General features: G+C 41.3%; 1 protein-coding gene across 2 annotated transcripts in view; it reads right to left on the bottom strand.

The window, feature by feature from the left end:
* PKD2 (polycystin 2, transient receptor potential cation channel) overlaps nucleotides 1-21,659 on the bottom strand; it is a 69,874-nt gene that overhangs the window by 39,611 nt on the left and 8,604 nt on the right. For both annotated transcript variants that reach the window (XM_030919311.1, XM_010366154.2), the window contains exon 2: nucleotides 16,898-17,011. In XM_030919311.1, coding sequence (XP_030775171.1) covers nucleotides 16,898-17,011 — 114 coding nt within the window. The remainder of the gene's footprint in view (nucleotides 1-16,897; nucleotides 17,012-21,659) is intronic.

The following is a 21,659-nucleotide window of genomic DNA, read 5'->3' on the forward strand; positions in this document are numbered from 1 at the left end:
TTCTCCCTATCATTCTCCTAGGATATCTCCCTATATCTCTGGCTTATAAAAGAAATATGTAATATTAATATTGGCTCATGTGAAACAAAATTGGCTTACTATTGAGTATCAGTGTAAGATCAGGAACGTTTACTTGACATTTGGGACTTCCAACATGCCTACTCAATTTCATCTTCCACCACCTCTCGGCTCAGATCCTCCATACCAGTGAGGCTGATCTGCACAAGATCATAGTTATGCTGGGCTCCCCACCCTCCTGCTGTGCACACTGCCTACTCTCCCTGCAGTAACATGGGCAAGCCATTGCTTGTTTTCTCCACATCAATTCTCCATTCTTCTCTGCCCTGTTCTGTGCCCTGAGGCTAACCTTTATGAACTGTACCAACTGGAATCCTTTGCCCTATGGGGATACCAAGGACAGAATTTGTTCCCCTACCCTCACCATCTGGATGCAATTTGGCAGTGGAGACTCTAATCTTGGCCATGGGTGCTGAGGGAATCCCTTTTCTCACAACCACACTGGGCTCCCACTATGCCACTCCCTCCCCCCAGTTCCCTAAAGCCTGGAGGTGGTGACTTTTTTTGAGTGCATCACTTCCCCTTTTTGGTTCTCTTAACCCCACCACATCTCTGTAAATAGTCCCTTCATTAAACTTCCCTTAATCACCACTTGAGTTCATCATCTCCTTTTTCTAGGATGCTGACTGACACAGACATATCTGCTTCCCACCTACCAATCAAATCTTGAATGGAACGCTATAACTCGAACTACATCCCTGCCATGGACATTTACTGATTATTTTGAATGGTCTTAGAAGGAGGTGGGAAGATCCTTTACAAGCTTAGTAGACCAAAGGAGATCAGGGTCTGACTCCTAGCCATGCTCCTTACTTGCTATACGACCTGTGCAAGTTGCTTAATCTTTCTGAGCTTCAGTTTCCTCTACAGTAAGATGGGGATAACCAACTATCCCATGGATTTTTTGGTGCCTAACTAAAAACAATAACTAAAATTTATCTAGTATAGTAGTTGACACTTAACAAATGTTCAATATGGTGGCTCTTCCTCCTTAACTGGATTGCTATAATGCATTTATTATAAATTTCAGATTTTACCAAGTACTTTCTCATTCTGGACTTTAATTATTGCAGGTATAATATAATTCCTATAACTAGCTGATAAAAAGTTTCAAGGGGAAGGAAACATGTTCTATACTTTTTTAAAACTACAGTTCTGAATACCCATGATTAATACTTACCTGAAACTATAATATATTTCAGGGATCATATTCAAACCTATAGAAATTATTTTGGGATTAAGTACTATTTCGTACATCTCTCCTTCATGCAGCTGTCTTCTTCCCACTCTGCATTCTTCTTTTTTTTTTGAGACGGAGTTTCACTGTTGTTGCCTAGGCTGGAGTGCAATGGAGCAATCTCGGCTCACTGCAACCTCTACCTCCCAGGTTCAAGCAATTCTCCCACTTCAGCCTCCCCAGTAGCTAGGATTACAGGCATGTTGCTACCATGCCCAGCTGATTTTTTATTTTTAGTAGAGACGGGGTTTCACCATGTTGGTCAGGCTGGTCTTGAACTCCAGACCTCAGGTGATACACCTGCCTTGGCCTCCCAAAGTGCTGGGATTACAGGTATGAGCCACCATACCTGGCCCCTCTTCCCCTTTCAAGCATCATAGGAAATTAAGATTATTTAAGAAGGGTAGGTAATAATGATCCAAACACGAGTGTGTTTGGGAGTTCATCTCAAGCAACCAATTAAGCACGTAAATACACATAATACACACAATTTGTATACTGTATCTAGAGACGTATGAATAATGTCCAGTCCTCCTGGTTTGGCTCCCTCAACTGCCATCCTATAACCTAATGTAATTAGGACAAGAACAGTCCTCTTCAGGTGTTACATGAGTTACTACCTCTCAGAACTGTCTTGGGGCAGAGTTAAGAGTTTAGAATTCTAATCCATTCATATTTATGGTACAAGCTATTGGGCATGAAGATGAACAAGATGTGATCTCTGCACTCAGAGGAGTTCATAGTGTCCCCAGCGAGAGTGCTGCCTAGCCAACTCCCACAAAGGATGCAAAGGATGGACATGAGTACACTGTCCTCTGCAAAGGCCTTCTGTGAGTCTACAGTCAATCAAGGAGAGAAAGGAACATGACACAAGAGCAAGCAGTGAAGGCTGCTAAGAGCCAATCAAATAATTAAGTTGATTATTTTCAATTAACTTGGAATTGGAATGTACTTTGGATTGACTGATTAATATAGACTGTTGTGGAGTTTTTAACCTGTGGGTTTACTGTGGTTGTTGTTGTTAAAAAGGAATTTTGATAAATTACTCACATATTTTTATTTATAAATATGGTGTAACTATAAATAAGTATGTAAATATAAGTATCTTAGATACTGAATTGAAAATGTATCCCTTTATTTTCCTAGTACCACTCATAATCCAGCACTGATTTTTGCTTTTGAAATTCTCAAGATCTATATTGGCTTTAATAGCTTCACCAAAGGGCAAGCAACAGATTCCCTTGGTTATGTAGCACCATCTGCTGGACAGCCAGGCAAATAATCCCTTCCAGCTTTGAAGCGATGATTACTGTACCTTTTTTTTTTTTTTTTTTTTTTTTTTTGGAGACAAGGTCTGGCTCTATGGCCAAGGCAGGAGTGCAGTGGCACCATCTCTGCTCACTGCAGTCTCAATCTCATGGGCTCAAGTGATCCTCCCACCTCAGTTTCCCGAGTACCTGGGACTACAGGCATGCACCACCATGGCCAGCTAATTTTTAAATTTTTTGTAGAGATGGGGTTTCGCCATGCTGCCCAGGCTTGTCTCAAACTTGTGAGCTCAAGTGATCCTCCCCGCTTGGCCTCCCAAAGTGCTGGGATTATGGTCGTGAGCCACCGCGTCCAGCCTGTAACAGATATTTAATCAGCAAACATTAACTCAGTCCTTCTCCTGTGTCAGGTCCCAAGGAAGTCCATGGCACACCTGAGTGACAGCTCTACAAACTCTGGTGGTCAGCTATACCATGAGCCCATGCAGGTGGCAGCTAAAAGCCCCCTGAATTTGGAGTCATACTGATTTGGTTTTGAGTTTCAGCTTGCCTCCATCCTGAACATCTGCCTCTGTTCGTGATTGCGGGTCTTGCTTCTTGAGATCTTGGACAACTATTTAACTCTTCTAAGTCTGATTTTGGAATCCAAAAAATGAGAATAATACCAAGGGTTTTTGTAAAGCTCAAATGGAGAAATATATGTGAAGACATTTGTACACTGTAAAATGCAATGGGAATATAAAACTGTTAACATCACTTCTCCTTTAAGTCCCTGAAAGGAAACTGGAGAAAGCCCACTTGAAGGTAGCATTCACTCTCTAAATGAAATGAATTGTGAAGAAAAATTTAGTGCATGAAATAGATAACCTTGAATGAGGACCAGAAAGGAGACAAGAGTATTAAAAAATACATAAAGGACACATACATCTGTACATATGTACACATCTTTCTTCTGTTATTTATTCCTTGTCTTAACCCCTGAATTTCCATTTTCCATAAAATAAACTAGAGCAAAATACAGTAAAACACAGTATCGGCCAGAAACGATGGCTCACACCTGTAATCCCCGCACTTTGGGAGGCCAAGGTGGGCAGACCGTTGGCCTCCAGAGTTTGAGACCAGGTTGGGCAACAGGGTGAGACTGCACCACTGCACTCCAGCCTGGGCGATAGAGCGAGACCTTGTCTCAAAAAATTAAAAAAAAAAAAAAAAAGAAAAGAAAAAAGAAAAAGAAATGAAAGAAACTATCACCAAACAATCAGCATGTGAACTAACAAAAGCTGCCTTAAAAACATGGTCTATCATTTCAAAATAGCAACAAATACTATTTTATTGTTAATATTGTTGAAAAATATAGGTTCAAATATTAAAAACAAATAAAGGGTATTGTAGAATAGTATACATTATATAAATTCCAAATCATTAGGATAAAAAAGCAAAGAAAAAATTTCCATCTAACAAAAGAATATAAATGGAAAATAACAGGAACATATAAAAGAGAGGAAAATACTAAATAATATTAATTTGACAAAAATAGATGAAACATGAATGGTTTAGACTCTTACTAAATGACAAAGTTTTAAATATTGGTTAAAAAATAAAAATGCATCTCTAGAATTGTTAGAAGAAACCCACTCAAAGCTAAAAATAAATGAATGGGGCCGGGTGCGGTGGCTCAAGCCTGTAATCCCAGCACTTTGGGAGGCCGAGACGGGTGGATCACAAGGTCAGGAGATCGAGACCATCCTGGCTAACACGGTGAAACCCCGTCTCTACTAAAAAATACAAAAAACTAGCCGGGCGAGGTGGCGGGCGCCTGTAGTCCCAGCTACTCGGGAGGCTGAGGCAGGAGAATGGCGTAAACCCGGGAGGCGGAGCTTGCAGTGAGCTGAGATCCGGCCACTGCACTCCAGCTTGGGCGACAGAGCGAGACTCCGTCTCAAAAAAAAAAAAAAAAAAATAAATAAATAAATAAATAAATAAATAAATGAATGGGAAAATATATCAGGGATAAAATATTTTTTAAAAGGTTTTAAGTGGTATTATAATCCTCTGACAGAGGACATTATAAGGTGAACACTCAGTTTGATTAAAGGTTATTTTACATTGGTCAATTATACTATACATAATGACTTAACTATAATGAATTCTTATGTATTGAATAACAGAACATCAAAATATATAGAGCAATACTTGTTAGTAATAAAAGAATTATCAAAACTACAATTGCAGTTAGAAACTTAAAACCCTGTATCTTTCAATCTTTGACAGAGAAAGTAGACAAAAATTACCTAGGAATATTAAGGGTTTGAATTAAGTATATGACTTGACACAGATATATATATCTGTTAAGAAATTAAATTTTTTCCCTCTCTTAATAACCCTTGGGCCAAAGAAGAAATCAGAGCTGCCATAAAAATATAACTGTACTAGATGCAAAGACAGTAGAGCCAAGATGCCTTGGCCGCAGTATTTCAGGTAATCTGCCACAAGATGAAGCTATCACTTTGCACAGGAAAACGAACTGCTTTGCTGGCTATCACTTTGCACAGGAAAACGAACTGCTTTGCTATGATATCCTCACAGGGATGCAGTGGAAATAAAATGCAAACAAACATTTGAAGGGACTCTATAAACTCAAAGTGCTATAAAAGATGATAACCTTGACTTATAGTGGAGGTATATCCTGATAAACCCATTGTAAATTGAAAATATCATAAGCTGAAAATGCATTTAATATAACTAACCTACAGAATGAACAACACAGCTTAGCCTGGCCTACCTTAAACATGTTTAGACACTTATATTAGGCTAGTTGGGCAACATCATCTGGCAATACAATACACCGTAGAGTACTGGTCGCTTACCCTCATAATCACATGCCTGACTGGGAGCTGTGGCTCCATCTCTAGAGTATGTTAGCCTGGAAAAAGACCAAAATTCAAAATTGAAAGTATGGTTTCTATAGAATGTGTATCACTTTCACATCACTATGAAGTTGAAAAATCATAAATTGAACCATCGTAAGTTGGGGACCATCAGTATATAAATGCAAAGCACTATACACAAATCAAGGAATTATTAGGCTTGAATTGATTAAGTGGACATACTACAGGAAATTCTGTGTGTTAGGAAATGAGAAGTGCTAGTGAACAAGAAATGGAAACAGGCAATGTTGTCAACAGTCCATGAGACTCTCCAGGTGTCGGCACTGAGAGGTGCATAGCTGCATCCCATCCCTGCGAGGGGGGTGAATGCATGAGCTGGTCTGGTCTGATAATCCTGTGTGAAGAGGTGGGCCCGAATGGCAGCACAACTCGGAGGTGGGGGCTGGTTTGGGTGGGCACCACTAAGTTTCTGCCTAGATCTGGTTCTTGAGCTGATTTTGAAGGATGAGGAGGAATTAGAATGACAGAAAGGAACAGTGTACACTGAGGCTTTTTGAGATCACAAGTGGTTTGATGTGGTTGAAGAACCAGATATTTATAGGGAGTGGCAGTTCTGAAGAAGTAAGTAAACATCGTTTGGTAAAATGCCAGCCTATTGTCTAAAGATTTTAAAGTTTATCTTGACAATGAGATACCATGTTAAATGGAAGAGTGATCCCAGCACTTTGGGAGGATGCTGCAGGAGGATTGCTTGAGCCCAAGAGTTCAAGAACAGCTTGGGCAGCAAAATGAGACCTCATTTCTACAACAAATAAAATTAGCTGGGTGGTGTGTGCCTGTGGTCCCAGCTACATGGGAGGCTGAGGCAGGAGGATCTCTTTAGCTCCCAAGCTGCAGTGAGCTGTGTTCACCCCACTGCACTCCAACCTGGGTGACAGAGTGAGACCCTGTCTCAAATAAATACATAAATAAATAAATGGAAGAGCGACTTGTATTAATCTGGTTCCAGAAACAGCAGTGCTTGGAAATTCTAAAAAGTCCAGACACAGAGAGAGTAGCTTCCATCTAATCTGTGGTTCATATTTCGAGGCCTCTTAAAACTTAAAGGAATCTTGTCCGTTTCATACTTAAACCATGGGGTATTCTACTGTAAATCCCTCACCAAGGCCCACCAGAACTACAGGTCTGGCCCCTGGTCACCTTTCCATCTTCATCTGATGATCTGATCTCCAGGAACTGGCTTCACTTGGCTTCTGAGTGTTTCTGGAATGATCTGAGTGTTTTCCTGCCTCAGAGCCTTCATTCATACAATTCTCTCTTCCTCTGTTCTCAATCTTGCTTCAGGCTTCAGAGAGGCCTTCCTTGAGGGAAGCCCTTTTCCCCAATCATCTCCTTTCATATCACTTATCACATTTAAGGACAGGGCCTAAATCTGTTTTTAATTAAATTACTGACCAAGTTAAGGAATGAATAAGTCAGGAAAGAGATGATTAGGATTAAAATAGGGACAAGAGCGATATAGGAAAAAAGACAGATTAGAGAGTCTCTGAAGAGGCAGAATGATCACAGAAGGCTGGGAAGGGAAAGCATCCAGGATGACACCCAGGGTTCAAGTGAACTAGAGCATGGCTGGATGGATGGGTGGGAGATGAGTTCAGGATGCGGCACGTTACCAATGAGAGAGGGCTGTGAGAGATCCCATCGTAGATGTCCAGCAGAAGCTGGTACCAGGTTCAGAGCTCATGAGTGGGACATGGGAGTCACTGGCATGCGAGTACTAGTTGAAGCATTGTCTGTGGAAAAAATGACCCAAAGAACGTCACAGGCCCAATCAGAGAAAACATTTGTAAACATGCTGCAGAGAGAAGAAAGTGAAGCAAGTGAACACAGCAAGGAGGAACACAGGAAGAGAGGGAGTTATCAAAGCTAAAGAGGGAAGTCCTAGAATGCCAAACTCCACTGGACCAAATGCCAGGAAGAGAGGCTGAAAAGAGCCATCCCCAGGGACCTTTGTGAGGGCTTTTTTAGGAGGCAGAAGTGAGAAGTGAGATCAATAAGAGAGTTTGTGAAATACAGTCACTAAAACCCCCAAATCTTTTAATCCAGGTTTGGTCAACATTTCAAAGAAAATTGTAAGTAACAATTGTAAAATTGTGAGGAAAATCTTTAAGGGGTAAAGGCTGTTGACACAAGTGCTTCTGAGAATGGTAGTATTGGCTGGTATTATTGTGTTTTAAAAGTGAGAGAAAGATGTATAATATTTACATACAGACAATCTTGGATATATGATGGTTCACAACTTACTGATTTTTTGACTTTAAAATGGTGCGAAAGTGATAAGTATTCAGTAGAAACTGTACTTCGAATTTTGATCTTTTCCTAGACTAGTGATAGGCAGTTTGATGCTCTTGCAAGGAGGGGCAGTGGCAATAAGCTCAGCCACACAATAGCAAGGGTAAACAACCAATACTCTACAGTATACTGTGTTGCCAGCACTTTTGGATATTGTGTCTTGTGTTTTCACAACCCATTTTGGTCACATTTAAAGTACATCTATATGTCTTCTATTTCCTGTCATTTTAAAATTGAGTTTTTGTCCAGTCAATTTATCAGAAAGAGTGAGGAGCCCTCCAGCCACAGTCCAGGCTTAATAGTTACTTCTCATGGATTGCAACATGTGATCTTAAGACTGAAACTGTTTTTTGTGAAAAGCTATGTGGGGAGCTATCAGGATGTTTTTCACTGGAAATGGAATTAGCTTGCAGCTGCTGTGAGATTAACTTACTGACCTTTACTTCACTGATCTTGATACCAACTCGATCTTCAGGGAATCTCTGGCAAATTAGGAAAACTATATTTAGACTAGCATCCGTGTAAGATTTTCACAAGTAAAATAAAATATTCCTTTCCTTTTCAGAATACAAGGCAAAGTTTCCTTCTTTCAGAGATAAATAAATGGAAATACATCGATCTCTTCTTACAAGGGCTCTTCCTGTCCTAGTACACACCACATTGTACTATGATTTTGTTGTTCAGTTCTCCATTTTCATTACTTCTTTGATACTATTGAGTTTAAAGTTAAATACTTTCTGTAGTAGTTCATTTTCACACTGCTATAAAGAATTGCCTGAGAATAGGCAGGAAGAGGCTTAATTGACTTACAGTTCTGAATGGCTGGGGAGACCTCAGGAAACTTAGAATCATGGCAGAAGGCAAAGGAGAAGCAAGTACCTTCTTCACAAGGCAGCAGGAGAGAGGGGGAGAAGCGGGAAGCCCCAGACACTTAGCAAACAACCAGATCTCATGAGAACTCCCTCACTATCATGCTAACAGCATGGGGGAAACTGGCCCCATGATCCAGTCACCTCCCATCAGGTCCCTCCCTTGACACATGGGGCTTACAATTGGAGATGAGATTTGGGTGGAGACACAGAGCTAAACCATATCATTCTACCCCGACCCCTTCCAAATCTCATGTCCTTCTCACATTTCAAAACCAAACATGCCTTCCCAACAGTCCCCCAATGTCTTAATTCATTCCAACATTAACTCAAAAGTTCAAGTCCGAAGTCTCATCTGATATAAGGCAACTCCCTTCCACCTATGAGTCTGTAAAATCAAAAGCAAGTTAGTTACCTCCAAGACACAACAGGGGTACAGGCATTGGGTAAATATTCCCATTCCAAATGGGAGAAATTGGCCAAAACAAAGGGGTCAGAGGCCCCATTTAAGTCTGAAACTCGACAGGGCATTCATTAAATCTTAAATCTCTAAAATCTGCTTTGATTCCCTTTCTCACATTCAGGGCATGCGAATGCAAGGAGTGGGCTCCCATGGCCTTGGACAGCTCCACCTCTGTGGCTCTGCAGGGTACAGCCCCTACAGCTGCTTTCACAGGCTGGCATTGTGTGTCTGCAGCTTTTCTGAGCACAGAGTACAATCTGTCAGTAGATCTACCATTCTGGGGTCTGGAGGATGGTGGTCCTCTTCTCACAGCTCCACGAGGCAGTGCCCCAGTGGGGACTCTGTGTGGGAGCTCCAACCCATTTTCCCTCTGCATTGCCCTAGTAGAGGTTCTCCATAAGGCTCTGCCCCGGCAGCAGACTTCTGCCTGGACATCAAGGTGTTTCCATAAATCCTCTGAAATCTAGGCAGTGGCTTCCAAAGCTCAACTTTTGTCTTCTGTGCACCCAAAGGCCCAACACCACATGGAAGCTGCCAATGATTGGGATTTGCACCCTTTGAAGCAATGGTCCAGCTGTACCTTGGCTCCTTTTAGCCACAGCTGGAGCTGGAGTGGCTGGAACACAGGGTGCCATGTCCCAAGGCTGCACAGAGCAGTTGGGTCCTGGGCCTGGCTCATAAAACCATTTTTCCCTTCTAGGCTCCAGGCCTGTGTTGCGAGGGTCTGCCCTGAAGATTTTCTGAAACGCCCTGGAGACATTTTACCCACTGTCTTGGCAACTCACGTTACTTATGCAAATTTCTCCAGCCAGCTTGAATTTCTCTGCAGAAAATGGGTTTTTCTTTTCTACCACATGGTCAGGCTGCAAACTCCCTAAATTTTTGTTGCACTCTGCTTCCCCTTTAAACATAAGTTCCAATTTCAAACCATCCCTTTGTGAGCACATATAACTGTATGCTTTCAGGAAAAGCCAGGTCATGCTTTGGTGCTTAGAAATTTCTTCTGCCAGATACTCTAAATCATCTCTTTCAAGTTCAAAGCTCCACAGATCTCTAGGGCAGGGGAAAAATGCCACCAGTCTCTTTGCTAAAACACAGCAAGAGTGACGTTTACTCGAGTTCCCAATTAGTTCCTCATCTCCATCTGAGAGCACCTCAGCCTGGACTTCATTGTCCATATCACTATCAGTGTATTGGTCAAAGCCATTCAACAAGTCTCTAGGAAGTTCCAAACTTTCCCACATCTTCCTGTCTTCTTCTGAGCCCTCCAACTGTTCCAATTGCTGCCTGTTACCCAGTTCCAGAGTTGCTTCCATAATTTCAGGTTATTTTTATAGCAGTACCCCGCTCCTGGTACCAAATCTCTATATTAGACCATTTTCACACTGCTATAAAAAACTGCCTGAGACTGGGTAATTTAGAAAGGAAAGAGGTTTAATTGACTTACAGTTCTGAATGGCTGGGAAGACCTCAAGAAACTTAAAATCATGGTGGAAGGTAAAGGATGCAGGAAGCACCTTCTTCACAAGGCAGCAGGAGAGAGAAAAAGAAGGGGTAAGTGCCAGACACCTATCAAACAACCAGACCCACTATCATGAGAACAGCATAGGGGAAACGATCCCCATGATCCAATCATCTCCTGCCAGGAACCTCCGTCAATACATGGGGATTACAATTGGAGATGAGATTTGGGTGGCAACACAGAGTCAAACCATATCACTTTTGTATTTGAATAAATTGTATTTATTTTTATTTTCTTTTATTTGTTTTGAGACAGAGTCTCATTCTGTCACCCAGGCTGGAGTACAGTGGCATTACCACAGCTCACTGTGGTATCCATCTCCCAGGTTCAAGTGATCCTTTTGCCTCAGCCTCCTGAGTAGCTGGGACTACAGGCATGTGCCACCATGCCTGGATGATTTTTATTTTTTTACTTTTTTGATACAAGGTCTCACTCTGCAGCTCAGGCTGTAGTGCAGTGGTCCAATCACAGCTCACTGCAGCCTCAAACTTGGGCTCAAGCAGTTCTCCTGCCTTAAGCTCCCAAGTAACTGGGAGTACAGGTGTGCGTCACCATGCCTGGCTAATTTTAAAATTTTTAATAGAGACAAAGTCTCACTATGTTGCCCAGGCTGGCCTTGAACTCCTGGCTTCAAGTGATCCTCTCACCTTGGCTTCCTAAAGTACTGGTATTATAAGCATGAGCCACTGTGCCTGCCCCTGGATTGTTTTTCTTATTTTTGCTGAGACAGAATCTCGTTCTGTTGCCCAGGCTGGAATGTAGTGGCGTGATCTCAGCTCACTGCAACCTCCGCCTCCTGGGTTTAAGGGTTCAAGCAATTCTCTGCCTCAGCCTCCTGAGTAGCTGGGAGTACAGGCACCTGCCACCACGCCTGGCTAATTTTTGTATTTTTAGTAGAGACAGGGTTTCACCATCTTGGCCGGGCTGGTCTTGAACTCCTGACCTTGTGATCTACCCTCCTCGGCCTCCCAAAATGCTGGAATTACAGGCATGAGCCACTATGCCGAGCCTATTTTTTCTACTCTGTAAAATATTTATGGAAGTCTACTGTTTTTCTCAGTGATTTTTGAGTTTCACGTGTTAAAATATTAATCCTTTGTGATGTTTCTTATAATCATTCTTTGCAATTGCTTTTCTGCTTTTTAATGTTGCCTATTTCTTTGACAGAAATATTACATTTCTCTAATGTTGACTCAGCTAACTTTTGTGGTTTCTATTATTGTGTTTAAACTTACAGATTTTTTTACTCAATTTTATAGAATGAGTAGAGAACACAGAAAAAGGAAATGGTAAATATATTTTTATTATACATTCACCAAATACCTTCCTTGCATTTTTTCTTTTTCTTTCTTTCTTTTTCTTTCTTTTTTTTTTATTTTGAGACAGAGTCCCACTCTACTGCCCAGGCTGGAGTGCAGTGGTACAATCTCGGCTCACTGCAACCTCTGCCTCCCCGGTTTAAGTGATTCTTGTGCTTCAGCCTCCTAAGTAGCTGGGATTACAGGTGCATGCCACCATGCCTGGCTAATTTTTGTATATTTTGCACAGACAAGGTCTTGCCATGTTGCCCAGACTGGTCTCAAACTCCTGACCTCAAGTGATCTGCCTGACTCAGCCTCCCAAAGTGCTGAGATTATAGGCATGAGCCACCATACACAGCCACTGTTTTCAAAGATCTTCTAAATACTCTTTATTCCTTTCTTTAACTTCAACACCTAACTCACACAATAGCAATACTATTGCTATTTATAACAGTAACCCATGTATATTAGTAAGTGCTTAATGGTGAATTCATAGCAACTCTCAGGTTTCTAGTAGGAATAAATCCTAAATTACAGAGAAAGTTAGATTACTTAATTCTCATGTCATTTCTGTTCTCTTGGTTAAGTAGACTGATTTTTAAAACACAGGGGACACAACTTTCATTGGTAAGATGGAAAATAAGCTCTTGGTGAGCAGTTAGCTGCCCAAATCAATCTGAGTCTGAGCTCCAGAAACTATAGCTCTTCGAACTGAGATAATTCTGTCATTCTCAACAATCTTTGGCAAGAACAACTTCTTACTACTATTGCTGTATGACAGACAGCATCCTAGGATCTTTTCATGTATTATTTCTAATCTTCACAATGATATTTCCAAATACTTGCTTTACGAGTGAGGAAACAAAGGCTCAGAAAGGTTAATTAACTTGCCCACATTTGCCTAGCATGTTAGCGGTGGAGCTGGGATTTGTACTCTTCTTACTATGTCAAACTGCTTTCTAAAACCCTACCTACCCTAAAACCCTAAAATCACCTTCTATGCAAGGTGATATAGTTTGGATGTTGTCCCCATCCAAATCTCATGTTGAAATATAATCCCCAATGCTGAAGGTGGGGCCTAGTACAAGGTGATCAGATCATGGGGGTAGATTTCTCAGGAATAATTTAGTACCATCCTCTTGGTACCGTCCTTGAGGTAACGAGTGATTTCTCATGAGATCTGATCATTTAGAAGTGTGTGGCTTCTTCCCCGCCCCACTCTTTCTCTTGCTCCTGCTTTTGCTACATGATATGCAAGCTCCTGCTTCACCTTCCGCCATGAGTAACAGCTTCCTGAGGCCTCCCCAGAAGCAGATGCTGGAGCTATGCTTCCCCTACAGCCTGCAGAACCATGAGCCAATTAAATCTCTTTTCTTTCTTTTCTTTTTATTTATTTATTTATTATTTATTTATTTATTTTTTGAGACAGGATCTTGCTCTGTCGCCCAGGCTGGATGGAGTGCAGTGGTGCAATCACGGCTCACTGCAATCACTGACTCCCAGCTTCAAAACAATCCTCCCACTTCAGCCTCCTGGGTAGCGGGGACTACTGGAGCATGCCACCATGCCCAGCTAATTTTTGTATTTTTTGTAGAGAGGGGATTTCACCTTGTTGTCCAGGCTAAGTTTGAACTCTTGGCTCAAGCAATACACCTGCTTCGGCCTGACAAAGTGCTGGGATTACAGGCATGAGCCACAGTGCCTGGCCAAACCTCTTTTCTTATAAATTACCCAGTCTCGGGTATTTACAGCAATGCAAGAACAGCCTAATACCCAAGGCATAGGGGTAAATACACTATTTCATTTACATACAGAGTAATGAGTTTGATATTCTTGGTAATTTGATATTGACATTGCTGGCAAGATTTTAAAACTAGTAATTAAAAGGATAGCTGGTAAGCAATAGGGAAAGGACTCAGTCACTAGAAGCTAGTAAGGTTTTGCTAGGAGTAAACCTTGCCTGGTTATTCTCACTTCTTTTTTAATCTGGTCAACAGCTCACAGATCAGAGGAATGGTGGAATTACACAGACAGGCATTTGGAGAAGTCTTTCCTATCATCTTGTTTATGAACACTCTGAGCTGGATGATAATATAATGAAGTGAACTCCAACCAAAGAGCCTTGATTAATGGACTGATATTCTTAGACCAATCTTTTTTGGTTTAGTAATTTACAAGGATATGGATACAGATAATAACTCTGCTGATACTGTAAGGCTTCGGGGAGTAGCTGATGTTGAGATGAATGAATCCAGATCCAAGATAATTTCAACAGAATGGAAAAATGGGCAGATCCTAACGAGATGAAATTTAACAGGGTTGAAAGAGGAGTCCTCCACTATGGTCCCAGGCTAGCTCACATATAGCTGGGGGATATAGTGCTTCACAGTTCTTGGTGACGAGACTAACGAATTATTTATATGATGAGACAGTCTCATGAGTCTGGCCATGGTAGGTTGCACAAGCCACAGTGTAGCGTCTGGTTTAGGAATCTCATGGCCCCACTCACCGTGGTGAGGCTCGTGTGCTTTCTCAGGGACTCTGATGAACAGAACATGCACCAGAGGGACTTTCCATCAAGGGAGTCACTCAAACTTGTGTCTCTAATCACATAATCAACAGTTGGATGAACTAGAAAGGCTTAACCTGAAGAAGGCTTAGGGGAGATTAGGTATTTGTCTCCAAACTTCCGAAGAGCTGAATTGGAAAAGCAACATGGAAAAAAGATACTTGGTATAGGTAGGTTTGGAGGGTGCAACTGGGTAGAAGTTACAAGAGACAGACTCTGGCTTCACTGAAGGAAGAACTTTCTAACATAGCTATAGAAAAATGAAATGAACGATTTCAAAGAACTAAGTCCCTTAACTTGGGACTCTTGTTCAATCAGAGGCAGGATGAGTAACCATACGAGAGGGATGTTTAAGAGAATTTTAGCATTCAGTAAGGTCAGACCATATGATTGCTAGGATATCTTCCTAACCAGAGATTCTACCATATTCCAAAAACAAAATTTTTAAATATATAGCTACTCACATAAGAAATAAAATGTGATTCATGTGAAAAAGAACAAAAAGCAACAATATTATCAAATAAACAAGAAAACCAATTCAAATGTGACTTTAGGCGTGTTTCCTAAAACTCTCTGTCTTCAGCTTACTTCTCTGGCTTACTTTCCAAATTTATCACTGTATCTGAAAACTTGTTTCTCTAGGCTATATTATGGAGGCTCTGTTAGTAGATCTGGGCAAACCATATGTGTATTTTAAAATCACTGAGTGATTCTAATGCTCAGTCAGTTTGGGGGACTGCTGAAATTCTAGACTTATGTACAGGGGTTACCTTCTATTTTGTATAAGAAATTTGTCTGTATATGTAAAGCTTGAAAAGAACTTAGTAATTCTAATCAACTTGTTAATATTTAAGGCCTCTGCCGTTTAATATTTAAGCACCATTTTAACGCAGGCAACAAACTCAATCTCAGTTTCTAAACTCTAACAATTTAAAACATAAAAATATCACATCCAGGCTGGGTGCAGTGGCTCATGCCTATAATCCCAGCACTTCTGAGGCAGGAGGATCACTTGAAGCTAGGAGTTAGAGACCAGAATAGGCAGCAAAGTGAGACCCCACCTCTACAAAAGTTTTTAAAAGTTAGCTGGGCATTGTGGTATGCAGCTGTGGTCCCAGCTACTTGGGTGACTGAGGTGGGAGGATCACTTAAGCCTAGGAGTTCCAGGCTGCAGTGAGCTGTGATTGTGCCACTGCACTCTGGCCTGGGAAACAGAACAAGACTCTGTTTCTAATTTAAAAAAAAAAAAAAAAAAAAGGAACCCCTTTATCAGAGGAGTTTGGTAGGAGGCTCTGGGGTCATAAATCTGCTTATTCATCTGTTCTCGCGAAGACTTTAGATGAGACGTGACAGAAATCCATCATCAAACGCCCTTTGATTCAGAGGACAAATCCATCACCTGTGGCTTTCTGGACTTTGAGACAAATTGTTCCTACAGCTAATCTAGCTCAGGCGTCCCTCCCCTCCCCCTACCAGAGGATGGGAAGACAAACTGAAAGAAGAAAAGAACAGGAAAGAGACTGGCCTATAGCAAGTTTCTTGTGGAGTAAAAGTCCAGCAATTATTAAAGACTGACAAGAAATAATGAATTAAAATGAGGCAATGACACAACCTATCCAAATCTAAAAGAGGACTTTTACATGTATACGCCAATAAAAGCAATATTAGTAGGATTATTTGTATTTTCTGAAAGTTAAGTTTGGAAAGTCATTTTTCTGGAAATAATTCTTATGCAGACTTTATGTTACCTGATATAGTAATAGTATGACAATAATGATGATACCGTAATAATAGTGACACTGTATTCATTGTTAAGAAATCTAATACAAAAATCCTCTAACTTGGTTTCTTGGTGTCTGGCAAGTTGCCACAAGTATCTCATAGTGAAAATCGTCACCACTGACGATGAACTGGCTGGTCAGATAATGCTGATTTTTAATTAATGTTTACCAGAGTACAGAAGAGAACCTGACCAAATTCTAAATTGGAATTGAACTCTTTGCCTTTCCCTTCCCATGTTAAATGCAAGTCCACAGTCACTTAGCACTTGGTCAAATTCATTCTTGCACATTTTTCAGAGCCTTCTGTTGCCATCCACAGTTTTGGGAAATGGGGTTATAGCAGAGAACAAATCATGTCCCTTTTCTTATAAAGCTTGCATTCTACCATAGGAAGATAGTCAATAAACAAATGCCCAAATAAAAAAAAACATTCAAATTAAAAAAAAAAAGGCAAGAAGGTAACTTCCGAGTTGCCCCTCTGGTGCATAGACACTTCCTTTTAATGATGATTTGGACAGGTCAAATCTTTTCAAAACTTTCCCATTAGTGGAAGGAAATATTGTACTTACAGATGCACAAGACTATGAGAAAAAGGAGGTATGTGACCAGTTCCCGTAAAACAATTTTAAGGTATTTCTCTCGGTTAGTGCTGCTTTCCTCCATGAATCTTGTTCCCCAGAGACCTTTAAAATAATAATGAAAAAAAGAAAAGATGTCATTTTATTTAAGAAATCTCATGAATGGCAAAAGGGAAAATAAAGAACAAACTAAACAGTATCACCTGTAAGGGAGAGTCTCCCTTTTTTTTTTTTTTTAATCACATTTTTAATGCAACCGAGAAACTGGTTTTGTAGGTCTACCTTTTATTTAAGACTACATCTGGCTCCACTGTTACCCCAAACATGCAAAACATAAGGCAACAATCCTGATCATTTTATAGGCTCCCAAGCCCATTAGGAGTATCTTAGTCAAATTTTAAAAAGAGAACAGGAAATAAGGAAGGCCTAACAGAGGAGTTAAATAATTGTGCAAAACTTATCAGTTCTTCCCATTTGAGGTGGATACAACCTTGTAATTATCCCACTATTAAACCCAGTTAAGAACATGATGTAACTATATTTCAAGTAATACCTTTTAGGTCACCCCTGATGAAAAGAAGTCCTTGTTGGAGAATCGTTTCAACATAGAAACATGTTATGCTTCTAACCCACTGGCATAAAAGCTCTGCTCTGTAAGAACAGAAGCTGTCCTATTAAAAAACTCCATGGTGACTGATTACACTAAGCGTGCTTGGCTTAGCAGATTTTTAAAACAGCAATTAACATAAAATCTTTAAAAGCAGCAACTCATCCATGTTCCCTCTCTCTCTGTAGAAAGAGTAGAATCAGCAACCATGTTCTACATTTTAGCAGATGGAAAAAGCGTTGGGCTGGCTGAGTGAAGATGACGTAACCCTCCATGAGCTTGCTGGAGAGAGTGACCGCAGTTTTGGACTCAGTCAGCGGCAGACATGGTGGTCATCATCCAAATCCCCATTAATGAACAGTGTGGTAAAGTCACATTGCTGGTTACTTGGAAGAACCTTAATATTTTCCAAAAAAGACAAACCTCTCAATCCTTTCAGTTACATTAGGTTGGCTGTTAAATGGAAACCAACCTGGTCCCTGCATGTTGTCTCACACTTTGATTCCACAGACCTTAACTCCTTCAATAATGGAAACTCACATAGCCACTTTCACCATAATCAAGCCACACAGAGAAATGGGAAAAAGAGCATAAGGTCTTTTACTTTGAAGAAATGAGTTCATCATTAGTGTTCATGTATTTTTTAAGTCTTATAATAATATGTAAGTTCTATTCCTGAATTTCGGTATTCCCTTTTCTTTTCTTTTTTCCTCCCAAATGTCCTTTAGGAAAATCAACACTGAATTCAAAAACACTGTGTTACGCATCACACGTTTCACCAACACTGAGAGTGGAGCATAACTTATGACCAACTTTGCTTCTGCCAAGATCTGGTAGTTGTCAGGGAATTACTCACTCAGAAGAAATGCAGCAAGCAGAATGTTTGTTCACTGAAACACTATCATACTAAAGAATTATTACAAATTTAGATGACACGGAAAATTACAACTTAGAATAACACAGAGGCAGCCAAAGATTAGGCTCGGTAGCCCTGGACACAAACACACCACTGCTTTGGGTAAATTTCTTTTGGAGGCCAGGCCTAAAATATATGTCAACAGAGACTGCTGTCTCTTTACTCCCAGGAAAGACTGTTGCCCTGTCTCACTTCGTCAATGATTTCATTCTTTCTCATGGTTTATAAACAACTAGGCACTAAGGAACAGCCATGATTCTTAGTATTTATACATGGTATTGCTTGGCCTATAAATAGAAAAAACAAACTCCTATCAAATTTTCTTCACGCTAAGGCTGGGCGCGGTGGCTCACGCCTATAATCCCAGCACTTAGGAGGCTGAGGCGGGTAGATCACTTGAGGTCTGGAGTTCGAGACCAGTCTGGCCAACATGGTGAAACCCCGTCTCTACTAAAAATACAAAACTTAGCCAGGTGTGGTGGTGGGCGCCTGTAATCCCAGCTACATGGGAGGCTAAGGCAGGAGAATCACTTGAACCCGGGAGACAGAGGTTGCAGTGAGCCAAGATCATACCACTGCACTCCAGCCTGAGTGACAGAGTGAGATCCCATCTCGAAAAAAAAATAATAATAATTTATTCAAGCTAAACTTGTGATGGCCTATGGCAATTTAATTGTAGCCTTTGAATGAAACACTTCAAATGGAAAGAAACAAGTCCTCATATGTATGTATGTATGAATTTATTTATTTTGAGGCAGGGTCTCTCTCTGTTACCCAGCCTGGAGTGTAGTGATGCAATCACAGCTCACTGAAGCCTTGACCTCCTGGGCTCAAGCCACCCTTCCACCTCATTTTTTGATTTTTTGCAGAGATGAGGTCTCAATATGTTGCCCAGGCTGGTCTCGAATTCTCGGCCTCAAGTGATCCTCCTGCTTCAGCCTCCCAAAGTGCTGGGATTAGAGGCATGCCACTGCACTCGGCCTCCCTTATTTATATTTTTATATTATATACATTCATATATTTTCTTTCTTTTTTTTTTCTTTGAGACAGAATCTCACTCTATCACCCAGGCTGGAATACTCTGGCACAATCACGGCCCACTGCAGCCTTGACCACCTAGGTTCAAACAATCCTCCTGCCTCAGCTCAGCCTCCCAAGTAGCTTAAACTACAGGCACATACTACCAAGTCCAACTAAGTTTTTAATTTTTGTAGATGTGGGGTCTCACTACATTGCTTAGGCTGGCCTCAAACTCCTGGGCTCAAGCAATCCTCTCGCCTTGGCCTCTCAAAGTGCTGGGATTACAAATGTGAGCCACTGTGCTTGGCCCTGTGTATTTTCTTTTTCTAAATTACTCTATCTACTTCCTCAAATATTTACTGCTTTAAGTTTTTCATCCCATTTTCCCATTGGGTGTGTATGTAGGACCAATCTTAGCATACAGGGACCTTTTACATCCGGATGGGTGAGAAATAGTTGCATCTACAAGTAGGAAAAATAGCTGTCCTGCAGCCAACTGTTCTCCATGTTTGGCAGAGCTGTTAGGATAAGAATGGTTAAGGACGGAATCATGTGCAAATTGATGACATTCTTCAAAATCAATTGTTGTCTTTCCCACAGCTGTTCTAGTTGTGGTGGGAGTAACTTCCCAGCATTGCAGGTATTCAATGTTTCCAGCTGTTAGGGAGAACACGGAATAAGTACAGACCCGACTTCCTTTAAGAGGGTGCTTAGCTAATGCCAGAATGCAAAGCCAGATTACATCATCTAAAGCACGGTCCTCAGTCCCCAGGCTGCAGATGGGTACTGGTCCATGAACTGTTAGGAACCGGGCCCCACAGCAGGAGGTGAGCTGCAGGCGAGCAAGCATTACCGCTGGGGTCCTGCCTCCTGTCAGATCAGTGGTGGCATTCGATTCTCACAGGAGTGACAACCCTATTGTGAACTGCGCATGTGAGGAATCTAGATTGCCGGCTCCTTATGAGAATCTCACTAATGCCTGATGATCTGAGGTGGAACAGTTTCATCCCCAAACACTTCCCACCCCAGGTCTGTGGAAAAATTGTCTCCCATGAAACCGGTCCCTGGTGCCAAAAAGACTGGGGACTGCTGATCTAAACAGTGCATTCCTCTGCACAGTTACTTCTTAATATGAACACTGGGGAACTCTGTAATGGAGAACTCCAAGCACAAAAGATATTCCAAACATAAACAGTTGGCTTTGAACAAAAATGTCATTTCCCCAACTATTTTATCTAAATCCTTTCAAAGACTTTTTATTAGCTGGGTGCGGTGGCTCACGCCTATAATCCCAGCACTCTGGGAGGCTGAGGTGGGTGGATCACCTGAGGTCAGGAGTTTTGAGACCAGCCTGACCAACACGGTGAAACCTCGTCTCTACTAAAAATACAAAAGTTAGCTGGGTGTGGTGGCGAGCTACTCGGGAGGCTGTAATCCCAGCTATTCGGGAGGCTGAGGCAGGAGAATCGCTTGAACCCGGGAGGCGGAGGCTGCAGTGAGCCGAGATCACACCACTGCATTCCAGCCTGGGCAACAAGAGTGAAACTCCATCTAAATAAATAAATAAATAAATAACTACAACTTTTTATTTTAGAAAATATCAGAAATATCACAAAGAAAGAATGATATAATGATAAATCTATCACCTAGATCCAACAATCTCAACTCAATGCCAATCCTAGTTCATTTACATCCTCACCCATCTGATGCCACTGCTGATCTGACAGGAGGTAGTAATGCTCACTAGCCTGCTGCTCACCTCCTGCTCTGTGGCCCGGTTCCTAACAGGCCACAGACCATTACCACCCTGATTATTTTGGAATTAATTCCAGCTATTGTATCACTTCATCTGTTAATATTTCAGTTCCATGGTTAAAAGGTTAATTGTGGATCTTTCACCTCACACTACCCTGCCCCATCTGAAATACATGAAACCCGTATGGCCTATTATCAAGGCATAGTGCAACACAGGGCTTTGGAGTCAAATGATATTAAACTGAGGGCTTAACCACTTGGGAGCTGAGAAAGCTTACTTGACATCATGAACCTCCGCTTCCTCATTTAAAAATGGAGTAAGAGTACCTTTTTGTGGGGTTGTCCTGGGAATTAGAAATATTACTTGTGGAGCACTTAGAGTGCTTGGAAGCGGCCTGTCTGTAGCTTCAGAAACAAGCCCAGATCTGCAAAATGGCCTTTTGGAGGCCCAGTTG

This window comes from Rhinopithecus roxellana, chromosome 2 (assembly GCF_007565055.1).
Source record: "Rhinopithecus roxellana isolate Shanxi Qingling chromosome 2, ASM756505v1, whole genome shotgun sequence".
In the NCBI taxonomy this organism is placed as follows: domain Eukaryota; kingdom Metazoa; phylum Chordata; class Mammalia; order Primates; family Cercopithecidae; genus Rhinopithecus; species Rhinopithecus roxellana.